Source organism: Electrona antarctica (assembly GCF_951216825.1).
Source record: "Electrona antarctica genome assembly, chromosome: 13".
Taxonomy (NCBI): Eukaryota; Metazoa; Chordata; class Actinopteri; order Myctophiformes; family Myctophidae; genus Electrona; species Electrona antarctica.
The window spans coordinates 50,970,090-50,992,150 of record NC_136794.1 but is presented as its reverse complement, the minus strand read 5'-3'; the positions used below and the strand labels follow the sequence as shown (position 1 = coordinate 50,992,150).

Sequence of the window (22,061 nt, the reverse complement as noted above, 5' to 3'; positions counted from 1 at the left end):
ATATTTTTTAAATAATTTGGGGACCCCCTAAAATAATTTGGCGACCCCCCGAGGGGTCGCGACCCACGGGTTGAGAACCCCTGTTCTACTGGATCTCTTCTCCACTCCTAACATTTAGTTCTACTGGATCTCTTCTCCACTAGTCCCTCCCTGACATTTAGTTCTACTGGATCTCTTCTCCACTAGTCCCTCCCTGACATTTAGTTCTACTGGATCTCTTCTCCACTAGTCCCTCCCTGACATTTAGTTCTTCTGGATCTCTTCTCCACTAGTCCCTCCCTGACATTTAGTTCTACTGGATCTCTTCTCCACTAGTCCCTCCCTGACATTTAGTTATACTGGATCTCTTCTCCACTAGTCCCTCCCTGACATTTAGTTCTACTGGATCTCGTCTCCACTAGTCCCTCCCTGACATTTAGTTCTACTGGATCTCGTCTCCACTAGTCCCTGCCTAACATTGTCCAGTCTAGTTTTTATTAGTTGACGGAATTGTTAATATATTTAGACTTTTTTCGTCAGTGAAAAAGGAGAGTCAAAGAACATTTTTCGTCATAGTCCAAAAGGTCATAGTCGACGAAATTAGCACTACTTCGGAAGCCGAGCTACAAGCTCACACAGCCGAGCTACAAGCTCACACAGCCGAGCTACAAGCTCACACAGCCGAGCTACAAGCTCACACAGCCGAGCTACAAGCTCACACATCAGCTGTTTCTTTGTAATTGATGCATATAATAAGTGTTGTCACCATCATTTTACTTAACGATTCGTTGTCACATCAATAATTGTGATAAACAAATAATAATAATTATTATTTTTATTTTTTTGCATTGAACATTGGGACATTGAAATGTAATCTAAATTTCATTCTGGTTTTCTTTTAGGCTGAAGAAGGTCAGTAGACCGAAAGCTTGCAAAATTAATACTTTGATTGTGCAGGCTAAATTTAACCAAAATCCCAATACAATTTTTAAATAATGTATCATGGCTAAAATAGACCATATTTAATAATTTACTGTATACTCAAATAGCTGATCTACAAGCTCACAACGTGTCACGAGGGAGCTTGTAGATCAGCTAAACCAGTGTTGGCTGCTCTCTGACTACATGTTCTCTGGTGTTGTTTGAGAGCACTGCTCTGGTTGAACCGTTTCCCACACTGGTCACATTGGTAGGGCTTCTCTCCTGTATGAATTCGCTGGTGGCGTTTCAGATTACTTTTGATGTTGAACCTAGCCCCACACTGGTCACATTGGTAGGGCTTCTCTCCAGTATGCATTTTCTGGTGATATCTGAGAGCACCGCTTGATCTGAACCTAGTTCCACACTGGTCACAGGCGTAGGGCTTCTCTCCTGTATGAACTCTCTGGTGTTGTTTGAGATCACTGTTCTGGCCGAACCGTTTCCCACACTGGTCGCAGTGGTGGAGGTTCTCTCCTGTGTGCATATTCTGGTGATATTTGAGAGCACTACTTGTGCTGAAGCTAGTTCCACACTCGTCACAGATGTAGGGCTTCTCTCCTGTATGAATTCTTTGGTGTTGTTTGAGATCACTGTCCCGACTGAACCGTTTCCCACACTGGTCACAGTGGTAGAAGTTCTCTCCTGTGTGCAAATTCTGGTGACGTTTGAGACCACTGCTGTGGCTGAACCTAGTCCCACACTGGTCACAGTGGTAGGGCTTTTCTCCTGTATGAGTTATCTGGTGACGTTTGAGATGACTGCTCATGCTGAACCTAGTCCCACACTGGTCACAGGCGTAGGGCTTCTCTCCTGTGTGAATTATCTGGTGACGTTTGAGATGACTGCTGCGGCTGAAGCTTGTCCCACACTGGTCACAGTGGTAGGGCTTCTCTCCTGTATGAATTCTCTGGTGCAGTTTCAGATGATGTTTCAGGCTGAACCTAGTCCCACACTGGTCACAGGCGTAGGGCTTCTCTCCTGTGTGAATTATCTGGTGTTGGTTGAGATGTCTATTTCTGCTGTAGACGTGTTCGAGTTGGGCATGAAAGCCATCTGGGATGAAGAATGAGGAGAGAGGAAAAAAACACAAATAAAATGTTTTAAAATAACAATCAAAGCGGCTGTGTTTTCATGTGTAAGTAATGTTTGCTAGCTGCCTCATATTGTGGATTCACTCCCCGAGAAGGAGCTTCAGTGAATCCACGCTATGAGGCTGACCAAGCCAGGCTAGGCTATACTGTCATACGGTGCTGCATAATAACTCTGCGTTGCTGCTGCTTCAGCATAGCTGTAGCTTCTTTGCTAGCTAAACCAGCATTCTGGTGGCGCAGCACGCGTCCTGAATGGTCTGAGTGCATCGGTTTGATAAGATAATCTAACCACAGAATCACAGAATCAAATGGGAATATCCGTGATAGTTATGTAACGCGAGCATGCGTGTATGGATTATATATTATATATTCATTCAACAAACTTTACCTACATGGAACTGGAAGCTAATTAGCTAAATAGCCTACAAGTATCGTTCGTTTACATGAATGAAATGAATATTTAGTGGAATATTCCAACAATAGTCTACGGTACTAATCAAGTCTTTTGTCAATTAGGGACATCTTTCGTCCTCTACCGGCCAGATCCAGAGGATTTCCATCTGCAACGGGACAGTACTGTGGACACTGGGCATCGGTGAAGCTTTACGACAGCAGCTGCCTGCCATTTGTTTGTTTGTTCACATTTTGATTGCATTATTAATTTGAAGCTATGCCTATAATCATTCATGATGAGCAAATTAATGTACATTTCTCTACTTGAACAGGTTTGCCTATATACATATAAATGCATATAGGAGGGGCCCGGACAGGAGTCAAGCCACAGAGCCTAGTCCTTCCACGCGCCAGAATAGTACCTCCCAGTCCCGGCAGAGGAGTTCAGGAGGAACGGATTGCGTGGTCCTGGTTTTTCCCTAATGGGACTGATCGAGGGTAGCTACTGGGACGTAAGTCGTGACTTGATCACCCCGGCTGGGTCACCTGAGTGAGGGGTATGATGTATGCAACATGGAGATGCATTGTAAGTAATAAATTAAGAATTATTTAACACGTCAATGTCAAATTAAGTAGATTTCATATGTAAAGCTTTATAACTAATATTGGAAACCTGCGTTTGATTGGATGTTTGCATCCGTGGCCCACATGGGGTGAAACTTGTGTTGAGAAATGTGTGCCAGGTCAAACATTCAGACATCGTATCGATTCATTCTAGTTTCTGCCTGGTGTTTTTTTTAACGTTGGTATGGAAAAGCTACAGTAAAACCTTTGTGTTAATTTATAATTCAGTTTCATTCACCCTAAACATGATCATCAGGTATTATTATAATATAAGGAGGAAGAACTTTTTCCAAAAAGTGTACAGTATTAAGTTTTGTAAGGACTATGCCAAAGACACAACATGTCCTAAGCCACCACCCAGCCCACCATCACGCCCAACAAAGTCAAAGACACCAGCCAGATTGTAGATTGTAGAATTTGAATAGGATGTTAACACAGCCGACGCGAATCGCGTATCAATACGTTATCAATTAATCAAACGTCGGGTGCGAATCACGTATCAATACGTTTCAATCACTTTTTTATAGCATACTTTCATTCATCTTTTTACCCACCCGGACAATGAAGAACCATCGCCCTATCATTGCTGCTTAGTCCCGCTCACGTGATCAGAAAAAACCCTCCCCTCCTGAAAACAGGAGGGCGGGCCGCTTTACGTGTAGAAGCCAGTGTAATGGATGCGCCCATGCCGATTTAGTCGGTGTGTGAAAAGAATCAAATTTCACCTAACCTCGCCTCACCAGGCTTTCCACCTCGGACATTTGATTCCCCCCTCCCCTCCTGTTTCTCCAGGAGGAGGATCTTGCGAGGGGGTACATGCTCTCCTCTGTCTCTCGGAAAAAAACATGATGAACGCTGAACGGAACGCTGCCTAGACACATATGCACCACATATGCGGTGCAACTGTTCTCTACAGTTGCACCGCGCAACTATAAAGAACAGTTGCACCGCTCACTTCACAGGGGTGTGATTTTTATTATTACAGTAGAAGTTTACAGACCAAACTGTAAATAAAAGGTTTACATGACTTTCTGCCTCAGTCCGTATATAGCGAGCTGTATTGAATAAGCAGAGAACAGAATATGGGACAGAGTTGCACCACTCACTTCACATGGGTGTGATTTTTATTATTACTACAGTAGAAGTTTTTTTCTTATGAAAGCAGAGAGTCTTCTGTTTCATACGGTATATAGTATTTATATGTCGCTATAGGCCTTATTTTGTGAATATTGAGGAGTTCACGTCCATGTCTTCTCTGAAGTTATCTGGTGGGCACAAGCTGCATTCAATAACCAATTACTGTCTAACTGTAGATGGGATCAATGTTTACTGTTTTCCTCGTAAAAGTACACATTCAGGGCTTTCATTCGGTGTATAGGATGTATAGGATATTTATTGGGTTCAATTTTATATCTGCCTGTCAATGTCTCTGACTTTAAACCATCCATAACTCTGCTCGCTGTTCAAGATAACCACTTCCAGGCAAATGCAGGTGTTGCAAAAAGGTTAATATCTCCAGAATGGAACATGGTAAAATCAAAATGTATTTTTTTAATTGAAGTGGACAAGTTCAGCTTTCTTTTGATGTATGCGTGTGATTCTCGCTATAAGAGAACATTTTGCTGTGGGCCCCCGAACAAGGCCTTTGTGCAATGTTAAACGGTAGCAACATCCAAATAGGCCTGTCGAGATCTTGTAGCAATCAAAGTGTTAATAGGATGTTATACCAGAAATTGTTTGCTGTGTTGTTTGCTGTGTGGATTGTAATGTTTGCTGTGATTTGATTTTTTATTAATTATTCCTGGTGTACTTATTGTATATATTGTGTGTATATATATATATATATATAAGGTAAATGGCCTGAGTCACGTTATGTATTTCTACCTTAAATACTAGTCTAAGTACATTACAAAAATGTTTATTTAATAAACATTAAGGCCTCTTCTTCCTTGCTTGTTTTGTTGGAACAATAGGGGTCGCTGTTTTACCGAATATTTGCCGTTGGGATTTCTCAGATTTGTTTGAGAAACGGATATTATTATTATGCTATTATGATTAACGTGAATGAAGCTTTACTTCATCAGAGTTACGCAAACTCTGTTTACTTCATGGGGCCAGACTGTCTGTTAGTCTGTCAGTCAATGGCGGCTCTTCTACATAACCTTCTTTGTCCCTATTTGAAGGCCTCAAATAGGGACAACCGGAAGTTTACGGAATGCATTGCAGTCTATGGGCTCGTGCAAGTACATGAACCACGTGACCGGGCTGTTTTCTGCCCCCTCAATATCGCAACTCTTCTATAAGATGGCTCTCCGCATCAAGTGCATAATACTTGTTTATTTGGAGTGAACATGACATTGACGAGTAAATAATATTAACACGACTCCCGTCGATAAGTTATTTAGCCTGGACATTTCCGCATTTAGCTGAAAACGGGCTTAGTACTATTCGGCTAGCGGCAGGAGATAACGGCTAACAGTCCAGGCCAGGCAGATGCAAAGATGCTGTCTACCATTCTGTCAATGTAAGCGTTTGTATAGCTGTTGCAAAAGACACAAAGCTACAGAGCTACAAAGATTAACTGGTTTCAACTTCACCTACACAGATTGTATCTTTGTTTTTGTTCCCCTCTATTGAGAACAAAGGGACGTTTAATAAAAACTGTGGTAACTGCATTATGTATTCAACTTTGACTACTATTTGAATCTACCCCAATAACATAATATAGGTGCTAAAACATTGACATTTTCCAGTTACTATAGTTACTTTGTTTTGATAATTATTATAAAACATACATTAACAACTTCAACCTTAAATTCATTAGTATGAATAGGGTAGTAGCCTAGTACTTTAACTTAAGTAAATCAATTGGGTAATTTATAGTATAGGCCTACTACTTTTTTGAATTTGACAATTTTATAAAGGCTCATTTCCTTACTATACCCTGACCCAGAATTAATAACTATAGCTTCACTCTTGTTTTCGACTCAATACTGCCCCCGCCTGGGGGGGTAGAGTACCTCATTTTAGCAATGAAGAGGAAACAGCGCCCCCAAATGCCACTGACCGTGGAACTGCATCTTTGAAGACCAAATTCTCAGATTGCTGTATCTCTGCAAGACATTACTCTATAAGCCATATCTCAAAAACTAGTGGGTCAAACTGCACAACCAATATGTCAATTTGAAGCTATGATTCCCTGCTTTCATATGACATGATAAAAACAAAAATGAAAAAAATCCAATGGCAGTCCTTCGATCAAATCTGGTCACATTTGTTAAAATCATGCTTTTATGTGGACCAGCCCACCAGTTCATTAAGTATGCCTGGTTTGCCTGTTGGGCGGTGATGGGTGGTGATCCACCTGAACTGAAGCCGCACCCACAGCTGTAGTTGAATGATAAAGGGGGAGGGGTTAGGGGAGGGGCTGATAGTGTGGTGTCACTATATTACTGTTTATTTCATTGGCCCGTTTGACTGTCGAGGTTTCAGCCTCCAGGAAGAAACCCTAAATACAAAGTTAATACACCATTGCACATAAAAACGACTCCAGGGTGTCTAATGAAGTACTGTCAGTCTGTCACCTCATAGACAGATAAAAAACTGGAAAAATCCAAAAATTGTGGCACTCCATCTTTAACTTAAAAAATGCAGAGTCAGTCGATACTTTTAAAAAGCTGCTAAAAACACACTTGTATCGTAAATATTTTGGTCTACTATAGTGATTATCTCTATTTTTTGTTGAGTCTTGTTCTGCCTGTATATATATGTCCATGTATTGTTTTATGTTGCTTTGTTTCTTATTGTTATTGCTGTTTTGCTGTCGACTGTGTTTTCTTGTTTGATTTTATTATTTTACTTTGTACAGCACCTTGTAACGATTGCTTTGAAAGGCGCTTTATAAATACAATTACCTTACCTACCATTCATGTCTACACACACACACACACACACACACACACACACACACACACACACACATCAGTCTAATCCTGGCACTGTACAGTTATCCATCCATGCTGTAGCAGCACATCAGTCTAATCCTGTCACTGTACGGTTATCCATTCATGCTGTAGCAGCACATCAGTCTAATCCTGTCACTGTACAGTTATCCATCCATGCTGTAGCAGCACATCAGTCTAATCCTGTCACTGTACAGTTATCCATCCATGCTGTAGCAGCACATCAGTCTAATCCTGTCACTGTACGGTTATCCATCCATGCTGTAGCAGCACATCAGTCTAATCCTGTCACTGTACGGTTATCCATCCATGCTGTAGCAGCACATCAGTCTAATCCTGTCACTGCAGTTATCCATCCATGCTGTAGCAGCACATCAGTCTAATCCTGTCACTGTACAGTTATCCATCCATGCTGTAGCAGCACATCAGTCTAATCCTGTCACTGTACAGTTATCCATCCATGCTGTAGCAGCACATCAGTCTAATCCTGTCACTGCACAGTTATCCAGTGCTTGGGCAAAACAACAAGAGGATGCAAGGCATTGCTTAAACAAGATTATTATTACCTCAGTACAGTACCGCGCTAGGCAGGGCCAAGCCTTTAGAGACCACACTACAGAAGCTGGAAATCTCTATCAGCTGTTAAAGCTTAGATCAGAGGATGATCCTGTTACAAAAGTGGCTGACACGTACGGTACTGTTAATTACACAAGTTGGGCTATACAGAATGAAATTCAGAAAATAAATGGGAAATTCTATCATTCAAGAGATGATTGACACAATCAAGGGCCTTCCTATTCTCCAGTTTCCTCTGATAGTAGATGGTACCCGAGAGTCTATCTGCCTGCGTTGTCGACAAACACTTGGTTCCTCATGAAGAATTCATTGGGCTTCACAGTGTCTGACACAACTAACATGATTACTGATCTAAATCTACCCATGACTGGTTGACGTGGCCAAAGTTACGATGGGGCTGCTAACATGTCTGGGAAATACAACGGCACACAGCAGGCCATATTGAAGAGGCAACAGTGCTTTATGTTCATTGTGGTGCACATTGGTAAAATGGTAAATGGTGCATTTATATAGCGCCTTTATCCAAGGCGCTTTACATAGATTGTGCATTACATTCATCCATTCACACACACATTCATACACCGATGGCAGCGGAAACCATGCAAGGCACCAACCTGCACATCGGGAGCAATTAGGGGTTCAGTGTCTTGCTCAAGGACACTTCGAGACTAACTCTGGGGGAGCCCACAGGGATCGAACTGGTAACCTTTCGGTTACCATCCAGCCACTCTACCCCTGAGCCACCACCGCCCCACATTGTGTCAACTTGATCACACAGGCTGCCTGCTCTGCCTCCCCACTGATCACACAGGATGCCTGCTCTGCCTCCCCACTGATCACACAGGATGCCTGCTCTGCCTCCCCACTGATCACACAGGATGCCTGCTCTGCCTCCCCACTGATCACACAGGCTGCCTGCTCTGCCTCCCCACTGATCAAACAGGATGCCTGCTCTGCCTCCCCACTGATCACACAGGCTGCCTGCTCTGCCTCCCCACTGATTCGGGACGCCCTTTCTTGGGTCCACCAGTTAGGCTTTCTCTTTGGCCAGTCAGGGAAGTTCAAGGCTATTTTTGAAAAAATTGCCACTTCAGAAAATAAGACCATGACACCCTCTTTGCCCAACTAGATTTACTGTACGGCATAGAGCAGGGTTCTGTACGGCATAGAGCAATCTGTACTGTACGGCATAGAGCAATCTGTTTACTGTACGGCATAGAGCAATCTGTTTACTGTACGGCATAGAGCAATCTGTTTACTGTACGGCATAGAGCAATCTGTACTGTACGGCATAGAGCAATCTGTTTACTGTACGGCATAGAGCAATCTGTTTACTGTACAGCATAGAGCAATCTGTTTACTGTACGGCATAGAGCAATCTGTACTGTACAGCATAGAGCAATCTGTTTACTGTACAGCATAGAGCAATCTGTTTACTGTACGGCATAGAGCAATCTGTTTACTGTACAGCATAGAGCAATCTGTACTGTACGGCATAGAGCAATCTGTACTGTACGGCATAGAGCAATCTGTTTACTGTACAGCATAGAGCAATCTGTTTACTGTACGGCATAGAGCAATCTGTTTACTGTACAGCATAGAGCAATCTGTTTACTGTACGGCATAGAGCAATCTGTTTACTGTACGGCATAGAGCAATCTGTTTACTGTACGGCATAGAGCAATCTGTTTACTGTACGGCATAGAGCAATCTGTTTACTGTACAGCATAGAGCAATCTGTACTGTACGGCATAGAGCAATCTGTTTACTGTACAGCATAGAGCAATCTGTTTACTGTACAGCATAGAGCAATCTGTTTACTGTACAGCATAGAGCAATCTGTTTACTGTACGGCATAGAGCAATCTGTTTACTGTACAGCATAGAGCAATCTGTTTACTGTACAGCATAGAGCAATCTGTTTACTGTACAGCATAGAGCAATCTGTTTACTGTACGGCATAGAGCAATCTGTTTACTGTACAGCATAGAGCAATCTGTTTACTGTACAGCATAGAGCAATCTGTTTACTGTACAGCATAGAGCAATCTGTTTACTGTACAGCATAGAGCAATCTGTTTACTGTACGGCATAGAGCAATCTGTACTGTACGGCATAGAGCAATCTGTTTACTGTACGGCATAGAGCAATCTGTACTGTACGGCATAGAGCAATCTGTTTACTGTACGGCATAGAGCAATCTGTTTACTGTACAGCATAGAGCAATCTGTTTACTGTACGGCATAGAGCAATCTGTACTGTACAGCATAGAGCAATCTGTTTACTGTACAGCATAGAGCAATCTGTTTACTGTACAGCATAGAGCAATCTGTTTACTGTACGGCATAGAGCAATCTGTTTACTGTACGGCATAGAGCAATCTGTACTGTACAGCATAGAGCAATCTGTTTACTGTACAGCATAGAGCAATCTGTTTACTGTACAGCATAGAGCAATCTGTACTGTACGGCATAGAGCAATCTGTTTACTGTACAGCATAGAGCAATCTGTTTACTGTACAGCATAGAGCAATCTGTTTACTGTACGGCATAGAGCAGGGTTCTGTACGGCATAGAGCAATCTGTTTACTGTACAGCATAGAGCAATCTGTTTACTGTACGGCATAGAGCAATCTGTTTACTGTACAGCATAGAGCAATCTGTTTACTGTACGGCATAGAGCAATCTGTTTACTGTACGGCATAGAGCAATCTGTTTACTGTACAGCATAGAGCAATCTGTTTACTGTACAGCATAGAGCAATCTGTTTACTGTACAGCATAGAGCAATCTGTTTACTGTACGGCATAGAGCAATCTGTTTACTGTACGGCATAGAGCAATCTGTTTACTGTACAGCATAGAGCAATCTGTTTACTGTACGGCATAGAGCAATCTGTTTACTGTACGGCATAGAGCAATCTGTTTACTGTACAGCATAGAGCAATCTGTTTACTGTACGGCATAGAGCAATCTGTTTACTGTACAGCATAGAGCAATCTGTTTACTGTACAGCATAGAGCAATCTGTTTACTGTACAGCATAGAGCAATCTGTTTACTGTACGGCATAGAGCAATCTGTTTACTGTACAGCATAGAGCAATCTGTTTACTGTACGGCATAGAGCAATCTGTTTACTGTACGGCATAGAGCAATCTGTTTACTGTACGGCATAGAGCAATCTGTTTACTGTACAGCATAGAGCAATCTGTTTACTGTACGGCATAGAGCAATCTGTTTACTGTACAGCATAGAGCAATCTGTTTACTGTACGGCATAGAGCAATCTGTTTACTGTACAGCATAGAGCAATCTGTTTACTGTACGGCATAGAGCAATCTGTTTACTGTACAGCATAGAGCAATCTGTTTACTGTACAGCATAGAGCAATCTGTTTACTGTACGGCATAGAGCAATCTGTTTACTGTACAGCATAGAGCAATCTGTTTACTGTACAGCATAGAGCAATCTGTTTACTGTACAGCATAGAGCAATCTGTTTACTGTACAGCATAGAGCAATCTGTTTACTGTACGGCATAGAGCAATCTGTTTACTGTACAGCATAGAGCAATCTGTTTACTGTACAGCATAGAGCAATCTGTTTACTGTACGGCATAGAGCAATCTGTTTACTGTACAGCATAGAGCAATCTGTTTACTGTACGGCATAGAGCAATCTGTTTACTGTACAGCATAGAGCAATCTGTTTACTGTACGGCATAGAGCAATCTGTTTACTGTACAGCATAGAGCAATCTGTTTACTGTACGGCATAGAGCAATCTGTTTACTGTACAGCATAGAGCAATCTGTTTACTGTACGGCATAGAGCAATCTGTTTACTGTACGGCATAGAGCAATCTGTTTACTGTACAGCATAGAGCAATCTGTTTACTGTACGGCATAGAGCAATCTGTTTACTGTACAGCATAGAGCAATCTGTTTACTGTACGGCATAGAGCAATCTGTTTACTGTACAGCATAGAGCAATCTGTTTACTGTACAGCATAGAGCAATCTGTTTACTGTACAGCATAGAGCAATCTGTTTACTGTACAGCATAGAGCAATCTGTTTACTGTACAGCATAGAGCAATCTGTTTACTGTACGGCATAGAGCAATCTGTTTACTGTACGGCATAGAGCAATCTGTTTACTGTACAGCATAGAGCAATCTGTTTACTGTACAGCATAGAGCAATCTGTTTACTGTACGGCATAGAGCAATCTGTTTACTGTACAGCATAGAGCAATCTGTTTACTGTACAGCATAGAGCAATCTGTTTACTGTACAGCATAGAGCAATCTGTTTACTGTACAGCATAGAGCAATCTGTTTACTGTACAGCATAGAGCAATCTGTTTACTGTACAGCATAGAGCAATCTGTTTACTGTACGGCATAGAGCAATCTGTTTACTGTACGGCATAGAGCAATCTGTTTACTGTACGGCATAGAGCAATCTGTACTGTACGGCATAGAGCAATCTGTTTACTGTACGGCATAGAGCAATCTGTTTACTGTACAGCATAGAGCAATCTGTTTACTGTACGGCATAGAGCAATCTGTACTGTACGGCATAGAGCAATCTGTTTACTGTACGGCATAGAGCAATCTGTACTGTACGGCATAGAGCAATCTGTTTACTGTACAGCATAGAGCAATCTGTTTACTGTACGGCATAGAGCAATCTGTTTACTGTACAGCATAGAGCAATCTGTTTACTGTACAGCATAGAGCAATCTGTTTACTGTACAGCATAGAGCAATCTGTTTACTGTACGGCATAGAGCAATCTGTTTACTGTACAGCATAGAGCAATCTGTTTACTGTACAGCATAGAGCAATCTGTTTACTGTACGGCATAGAGCAATCTGTTTACTGTACGGCATAGAGCAATCTGTTTACTGTACGGCATAGAGCAATCTGTTTACTGTACGGCATAGAGCAATCTGTTTACTGTACAGCATAGAGCAATCTGTTTACTGTACGGCATAGAGCAATCTGTTTACTGTACGGCATAGAGCAATCTGTTTACTGTACGGCATAGAGCAATCTGTTTACTGTACAGCATAGAGCAATCTGTTTACTGTACAGCATAGAGCAATCTGTTTACTGTACAGCATAGAGCAATCTGTTTACTGTACGGCATAGAGCAATCTGTTTACTGTACGGCATAGAGCAATCTGTTTACTGTACAGCATAGAGCAATCTGTTTACTGTACGGCATAGAGCAATCTGTTTACTGTACGGCATAGAGCAATCTGTACTGTACGGCATAGAGCAATCTGTTTACTGTACGGCATAGAGCAATCTGTTTACTGTACAGCATAGAGCAATCTGTTTACTGTACAGCATAGAGCAATCTGTACTGTACGGCATAGAGCAATCTGTTTACTGTACGGCATAGAGCAATCTGTTTACTGTACGGCATAGAGCAATCTGTTTACTGTACGGCATAGAGCAATCTGTTTACTGTACGGCATAGAGCAATCTGTTTACTGTACAGCATAGAGCAATCTGTACTGTACAGCATAGAGCAATCTGTACTGTACGGCATAGAGCAATCTGTTTACTGTACGGCATAGAGCAATCTACTGTACGGCATAGAGCAATCTACTGTACGGCATAGAGCAATCTGTTTACTGTACAGCATAGAGCAATCTGTTTACTGTACGGCATAGAGCAATCTGTTTACTGTACAGCATAGAGCAATCTGTTTACTGTACAGCATAGAGCAATCTGTTTACTGTACGGCATAGAGCAATCTGTTTACTGTACAGCATAGAGCAATCTGTTTACTGTACGGCATAGAGCAATCTGTTTACTGTACGGCATAGAGCAATCTGTTTACTGTACAGCATAGAGCAATCTGTTTACTGTACAGCATAGAGCAATCTGTTTACTGTACAGCATAGAGCAATCTGTTTACTGTACAGCATAGAGCAATCTGTTTACTGTACAGCATAGAGCAATCTGTTTACTGTACAGCATAGAGCAATCTGTTTACTGTACAGCATAGAGCAATCTGTTTACTGTACAGCATAGAGCAATCTGTTTACTGTACGGCATAGAGCAATCTGTTTACTGTACAGCATAGAGCAATCTGTTTACTGTACAGCATAGAGCAATCTGTTTACTGTACGGCATAGAGCAATCTGTTTACTGTACAGCATAGAGCAATCTGTTTACTGTACAGCATAGAGCAATCTGTTTACTGTACAGCATAGAGCAATCTGTTTACTGTACGGCATAGAGCAATCTGTTTACTGTACAGCATAGAGCAATCTGTTTACTGTACAGCATAGAGCAATCTGTTTACTGTACAGCATAGAGCAATCTGTTTACTGTACGGCATAGAGCAATCTGTTTACTGTACGGCATAGAGCAATCTGTTTACTGTACGGCATAGAGCAATCTGTTTACTGTACAGCATAGAGCAATCTGTTTACTGTACAGCATAGAGCAATCTGTTTACTGTACGGCATAGAGCAATCTGTTTACTGTACGGCATAGAGCAATCTGTTTACTGTACGGCATAGAGCAATCTGTTTACTGTACGGCATAGAGCAATCTGTTTACTGTACGGCATAGAGCAATCTGTTTACTGTACGGCATAGAGCAATCTGTTTACTGTACAGCATAGAGCAATCTGTTTACTGTACGGCATAGAGCAATCTGTTTACTGTACGGCATAGAGCAATCTGTTTACTGTACAGCATAGAGCAATCTGTTTACTGTACAGCATAGAGCAATCTGTTTACTGTACGGCATAGAGCAATCTGTTTACTGTACAGCATAGAGCAATCTGTTTACTGTACAGCATAGAGCAATCTGTTTACTGTACAGCATAGAGCAATCGAGGCTGTGCTTCATCAATATGGCAGTGTCCCCAGTAGCTTAGAGCAGGGGTTCTCAACCTGTGGGTTGCGACCCCTCGGGGGGTTGCCACATTATTTTGGGGGGTCCCCAAAGAAATAAAAAAACAAAACAAAAACTGAACGGCTGGAAAATGGAAATGAAGAGTTTACATATAGTACACATAGTAGTACATGCATACACCTTCCCTAATGATTATATCTGGTTTCAGTATTTATGTATGGTGTATTGTCTCTATTATTAAGGTTATTGTAGCAGTCAATTTATATTGGGGGTCGGGCGGGGCGGGGGTCCCGAGACGTTGCCAAAGCATTTTCGGGGGTCCCCGGCCAAAAACGTTGAGAACCCCTGGCTTAGAGGAAATGGGTACTGGTACCTCAAAGACTGCTTCAACTGCTAGTGGCTTATTTCAACACTTTAATCGGGGGGGAAACTGTGTTGGCTCTTACACTTGCTTCTGCTGTAGTAGGTGAACTGGAAGGGCTCAACACATCTCTGCTGTAGTAGGTGAACTGGAAGGGCTCAACACATCTCTGCTGTAGTAGGTGAACTGGAAGGGCTCAACACATCTCTGCTGTAGTAGGTGAACTGGAAGGGCTCAACACATCTCTGCTGTAGTAGGTGAACTGGAAGGGCTCAACACATCTCTGCTGTAGTAGGTGAACTGGAAGGGCTCAACACATCTCTGCTGTAGTAGGTGAACTGGAAGGGCTCAACACATCTCTGCTGTAGTAGGTGAACTGGAAGGGCTCAACACATCTCTGCTGTAGTAGGTGAACTGGAAGGGCTCAACACATCTCTGCTGTAGTAGGTGAACTGGAAGGGCTCAACACATCTCTGCTGTAGTAGGTGAACTGGAAGGGCTCAACACATCTCTGCTGTAGTAGGTGAACTGGAAGGGCTCAACACATCTCCGCAGAGCAGAACTGCAACTGTTTCTGGCATGCAAGATGCTGTTCGCATAGTGCGTTCTGCTTTCCAGGGCAAACGAAATGACGAACATTATAATTCCCTGTTTGAAAAGGCAACTGCAATGGTTAACTCTCTAAATGTCCAATCAATTGAGGTGCCAAACACAAGACACTTTGCTGGGGAAGCAATTGATTACTACCGTGTAGAGTTCTTCCAGGTCTTAGATAAAGTGGATGTTCAAATTGCTGACCGATTTGAACAGGACCTTGCAGCAACTGGAGACTATGCTCCTCCCTGTGGAGGTGGTAGATCAATACCCTTAGCTTGATAGGGAGGCTCTTTCTTATCAGTTGCCTTTATTTTGCAATGAATGTGAGTTCAGTTGCAGTGGGGAGGCGGCTACCGTGCTCGAGGGGCTGAAGCCGGAGTCGAGGCTCTGGTTAGGCTGTTGGTGCCAGCGTCCACATGTGAATGTGAGTTCAGTTGCAGTGGGGAGGCGGCTACCGTGCTCGAGGGGCTGAAGCCGAGGGCACGGGAACTATTTAAATGGTAAATGGTGCATTTATATAGCGCTTTTATCCAAGGCGCTTTACATAGATTGTGCATTACATTCATGCATTACATTCACCCATTCACACACACATTCATACACCGATTGCGGCGGAAGCCATGCAAGGCACCAACCAGCACATCGGGAGCAATTTGGGGTTCAGTGTCTTGCCCAAGGACACTTCGACATGTAGACAGGAGGAGCCGGGATTCGAACCCCCGACCCATGGATCATTGGACGACCTGTTCTACCTCTTGAGCCACAGTCGAGGCTTAAACAAGTCAAGTCTCTGGTTAGGCTGCTGTTGGTGGTGGTGCCACATGTGAGGCGGAGAGGACCTTCTCTGCCTTCAGAAGGCTCAACACATGGCTCAGATCCATCATGAATCAGGAAAGACTGAACAGTGTGGTTGTATGTCATGTGCATAAAGACAAACTTGACATGGTGAAAACAAGACATATTGTCCAACAATTTATTTCACACAACGAAACCCGCCTACACACATTTGGCTCATTTTGTCTACCGTCCAGACTTTCCTGGCTATACGCCATTTACTGCTATTGTCTCGGTTAGAGCATCTGAAATGCAGAATACCTGAAAGGACCTGCGGGGATCCGAGCTTTTTATATATAAATATATATTAAAACCCTTCAACTTTAAAAATTAGGTTTTGAAAATAGACATATGCGTGCGTTGTAATTATTACATTCTAAAATCTCACGCCACGGCGATTTGGAATGGAATCTTGAGGTGGTGGTGGTTGCGCACGCACGCGCGCACGCACGCACGCACACACACACACATATAATGCAATCATGGCAGCCCTCTTCTTGAGCAAAGTTAAAACGCAGTCCCAAGAAGAAAGTCAGATGTGTGGGACAGTTTGGTTGTGATCGTCGACGGCTCGGGTAAGAAAGCCGGTGCTGCTAAATGCACAAAGTGTGAAACTACTGTGCTATTGTAAGTCGCTTTGGATAAAAGCGTCTGCTAAATGACTGTAATGTAATGTAATGTAATGTAATGTAATGCTTAGTATACATTGACACGATCGTAGACAGGAACACGCAAAAACGTCACATCCGGTTTTAGCCCGGGGTAAACAAAATGGTCTTCCCCATAGAGTTAGAGTTATTTGGATCACTTTCAGAGTGATTTGTTGGATGATAGAAATATTGACAGCCAAGAAAAATCCACCAGAAGGACATCTGGAACACTCGCCCTCGGAAAGTTGACTTATTATTACGTATACGAGACGATTTAGCTTTGGTGCACATGGCGCTCGTCTGTCATGGCGGAACTTCAACCTGTTTTATGCACTTTTCCCATTTAGAATGTTAACGTCTACATACAAATATAAAGTGCTCACCCCAGAGCCACGGATGTTACAATCCTCCTCGGGTGGGTAAAAGTACCCGTGTCTTCCGCATTGTTCAATAAAAAGCGTTTTAAACCGATCGGTGGCCATTTTATCAGAGTTATAATGCACCAACCGATAGGAAGATACCGGTACTTATTCCCGCCCTAGCAGAATTGTAACATCCATGACCCTGGGGTGAGCACTTTATATTTGTAATCTGAACATTTGTGTAGGCGTAAGCCGCCGTAAGGACTGTAAATGGCCAGGGCTACCATGAGCTCACAGCGCGTTGCGACACGTTGTGAGTTTGTAGATTTTTGGTTTATGCTGGGGAACTGGGGTTCAAGTGGTTTATAGTCAGAGTATCCTTATCTCTTTATACTTTATTGCATGCGTCAAGTTGCACAAGCATAACCACCACTGAAATCGGACATCAATCTCCCTCTCCCTCCATGTTACAAAAACGAATGGTGTCGGTAGCCTACTTGGAATTCACTAAAACACTTCGTTCCTACTCTCACCTATGGTCATGAAGTGTGGGTCATCACCGAAAGAATAAGGTCGCGAATACAAGCGGCCGAAATGAGTTTTCTTCGACGGGTGGCTGGCATCTCCCTTAGAGATAGGGTGAGAAGTTCAGTCACACGAGAGAGACTCGGAGTAGAACCGCTGCTCTTTCGCCTGGAAAGGAGTCAGCTGAGGTGGTTCGGGCATCTGGTTAGGATGCCTCTCGGGCGCCTCCCTAGGGAGGTCCTCGACGCACGTCCCACTGGGAGGAGACTCCGGGGCAGACCAACGCGCAGTTGGGGCCGATTCATACTCTTATTTTAGAGCCGAATAAAAGTCGGTTCGGCTCTGTAGAGCCTACAATGTGACGTCATTTGAGGTTCGGGGGGGGGGGGGGGGGGGTACCGTCCTAAAGTCGGCTCTTCGGTGCTACTGAAAATTTCTGACGAGCCGAAATCATTTCGGCACTACAGCGCCGAAACAGCGGTAAAATAGGAGTATGAATCGGCCCTTGGAGGAAACACATCGACTCACTGGCCTTGGAACGTCTCGGAATCCCCCAGGAGGAAGTCACTAATGTTGCTCTGGAGAGGGAAGTCTGGAGCACTCTGGTGGAGCTGTTGCCCCCGTGACCCGACTACGGATAAGCGGTTGAAGATGGATGGATGGATGGATGTTCTATAAACATCATTGATGAATTAATGGCTTTTTAAAATGTATATTATGATAAGATTCAGTGATCATATCTATAGAAAAGTGTCTCTTACCAATGCGAATATATCAGGCAAGGATCTGTGCCTGTGATCTGGCAAGCCATGACTCATGACGCCTACTTTTAAATTAGTAGTATTTAAAGCATCTGCGTTTGAAAACCCAACACTCCACTGTTTATTCCAGTTGGGAGAACTCTGAACTTTCCCCCGGCTCCACCCCCCAGCTATATTGACGCCCCTGATGACAAAAGTCGGTGTGAATGTATGACCAGCCCGTCTTCACTGAAGAAACACTTCATGCAACCCCTTGTGTGTTTTGACGATATATTACAAGCAGTCTCATGTCATGGTGAAAATAAGAATACTCATCGGGCACACTACGGATCTTTCGGACCGGGTACCTATTATACCTGGGTTTATTTAGAATCGAATCCCGTTTTAATTAAATAAATGTACCGTTTCGAGGCGGGCACGGTAAATTATATTATTTATTATTATCGGGGCCGTTTGGTCTCATCTTTCTTACGCCATTCTCCCCATTACAGCATTTGTAAATAAACAATTGCAATATTTCTAAATGGTGAACATTTATTGTAAATAAAGTGGAACACCCCTGGCACATACAGCATATTTGTAAATCTGCAAAAGATAGTGTGCGGAAAATTATGGAGAGAGGTTTTCCTGGCTCCGGTCTGGAGGGGTGGGGGAGAGAGCCGTTTCTACACAGAGTAGCGACAACATTTGTGCTTTGCTTTCTGTTGAACATGAGATCAAAGTGTACAGTGACATGAAAACTATACTATATGCACTATACTACAGTACCTATTCGGTGTAGCTTTATCACAGGCTGCGTCAGCATGGCTGCCTCGTAGATCTTTCGGTCCACTCTGTCTCTGATTCTCCACATGTGAGGCCCGCTTTTACCGTCTTGTACCGTCTGGGATGTGACGTCACTCGCTGACATATTGAGGTCTTTTACCGTCTGGGATGTGACTTCACTCACATCAGTGAGCTGGATGCAATCCTACCTGGAGGGGAGAGAACAGATGGTGGAGGTGAATGGAACACTGTCCCCCCCACTCCCAGTGAGCTGTGGCGTTCCACAAGGGAGCATACTAGGGCCTTTACTGTTCCTAATATATGTTAACGACATGACTTCAGCTTGTGACTGCAACTTGTTCCTGTTCGCAGATGACTCGGCACTGCTAGTCTCGGACAGGAACAAACCGCAGGTTGAAAATGCCCTCAGCTCTGAACTCGGTAGAATCTGCACCTGGCTCGCTGATAACAAACTATCTTTACACCTGGGAAAAACTGAATCCATTCTCTTTGGCTCTAATAGTAATCTCAGAAAGGCAAATGGCTTCTTGGTTAGAGTGGGTGACAATGTTATCACACGTAAAGATGAAATGACCTACCTAGGTTCCATCCTGGAGGCTAATCTTTCCGGTGATAAAATGGCCACCAACGTAATCAAAAAGGTCAACCATAGAACAAGATTCCTTTACAGGATCTCCTCACTGGTCGACAAAAACACCTTGAAGACCTTAACAGGAGCCCTTGTACAGGGTTTCTTTGACTATGCATGCACCTCCTGGTACCACAGCACCTCAAAGGCCCTTAAAACCAGGCTCCAGACTTCCCAAAACAAACTGGTCAGGCTCCTACTTGACCTCGCCCCCCGAACCCACCTCACCCCTGCCCACTTCGACAGGCTGGAATGGCTTAGGGTCGACGACAGAGTACAGCATCTTGCAATGGGTCTGGTCCACAAGATTCGATACACCACCAAGATACCCATGTACCTGTCTAGATACTTCCTTAATGTTAACGAAGTCCACACCCACAACACCAGAGGGAGTGCAACGAACCATGTACAACCCAGATTCGGCACAAACAAGGGACTAAATTCTTTTCGCTCCTATGCCACCAAAATGTGGAACGCCCTACCAACAGTCATTAAGACATGCGAATCCCTTGACTCCTTCAAAACCGCTCTCAAAGGGCACCTACGGACGGCTGCAATTCGAAACTGGCCCCTGTAAAATCGGAATCCCTCAAACACGGACGCAAGGACAACACAAGAGACGGTCGCGGCCACACAGCCAACTCAAAGTATGGCCACTGAGCCGACTTGGGGACCCAACGCAAGGACAACACAAGAGACGGTCACGGCCACACAGCCAACTCAAGGTACGGCCACTGAGCCGACTTGGGGACCCAACACAAGGACAACACAAGAGATGGTCACGGCCACACAGCCAACTCAAGGTACGGCCACGGAGCCGACTTGGGGACCCAACGCAGCTCCTCCAAGGAAAACAAACAAATGAACGGAGCTGAACGTGAATCCCCCCCACCGCCCACCCCTTTTTTCCCTCACTGTATATGTTTCTTTTCCCTTTTTACCTCCTTTATGATGAATTCCTGTTCTGTCCTTTGTCTATATAGAAGTGTCTATTTGTATGTCTCTAAATGTTTTTGATGAATTGAACATTGTGGACCCTATTGGAAACAAGTGTAATGCTTAATTGGGTCGTCCACTCACAGTTAACAGCCTTTGTATTGAGTTTGTGCTTGAAATGTACTGTAATTCTGCAAACTGTTAATACATTTTTCAATCAATCAATCAATCAAACATGTTGAGGTCTTTTACCGTCTGGGATGTGACTTTACTCGCTGACATGTTGTGGTCTTGACTCCGTCCTCTGCTCCGCTTCCTGACTAAACTCTCCCGCATCAACACTGGACACAACCATGCAGTGTTGCCAGATTGTGAGACAGAAATAAGCGACAAGGTCTATGAAAAAAAGGCCAAAAGAGGCCAAAATAATCCATAATCAGCTATTTGGGAAATAGCATTTCTAAAAGCTACATGTCCAAATGTTCATTTTTTCAGGAAATGAAAAATATACATTCATCAGGAAATGAAGAAAACCGTATATTTTGAAAACAAAGCAATACTGCCTCAGTTGGTGTTGTGACTTTATCCCTTCATTTTCTTTCTCCACCCGTTGTATATTTGTATCTCTATAATGTGTTTTTGAGTGGTGCAAACCACTCCAACAACTGGCTTTGTACCTGTGTGCCCGTGTTTGTTCGTACCCAAAAAAATCACACCCGTGTGAACTGAGTGGTGTAAGGTTGATTCAGCTGGAGTTTTTGTCCGATGTGAGGTATTATATAAGTTAAGGTATTATATAGCCTGATCAGCTCTGATCTGACTTAATGAAATCACACCCGGATGTGATTTCACAACTGGCTTTTTTTGTGCAGAAAAAATGACCACGGTTGCTACGGTCATCCAGTTCACCCGGGTGTGATTTAATTACGTCAGAAATTATTTTGAACATAGCAACCATGCTCATTTTTTTCTGCACACAAAAGCCAGTTGTAGGAGTGGTTTACACCACTCAAAAATGAGCATGGTTACTATGGTCACTGACATTACATCAGACCACAGCTGATCAGGCTATATAAGACCTTGCACCACTCAGTTCACACGGGTGTGATTTTTTTGAGTGGTGCAAACCACTCCAACAACTGGCTT

General features: G+C 43.3%; 1 protein-coding gene across 2 annotated transcripts; it reads right to left on the bottom strand.

The window, feature by feature from the left end:
• Positions 1-834: 834 nt before the first annotated feature.
• On the bottom strand, positions 835-21,262 carry LOC306935780 (uncharacterized protein). 2 transcript variants are annotated; one of them, XM_079518980.1, is made up of 3 exons: positions 21,168-21,262; positions 19,334-19,539; positions 835-2,013 (listed from the first exon to the last, which is right to left on the bottom strand). In XM_079518980.1, the coding sequence occupies exons 2-3, from the start codon at positions 19,473-19,475 to the stop codon at positions 1,052-1,054; spliced, it is 1,104 nt and encodes a 367-aa protein (XP_079375106.1). In that variant the 5' UTR covers positions 19,476-19,539; positions 21,168-21,262; the 3' UTR covers positions 835-1,051. The 2 variants fall into 2 exon arrangements, with proteins under 2 accessions (XP_079375106.1, XP_079375105.1); XM_079518979.1 differs by having other exon boundaries at positions 19,334-19,535; positions 21,168-21,243.
• Positions 21,263-22,061: the final 799 nt, after the last annotated feature.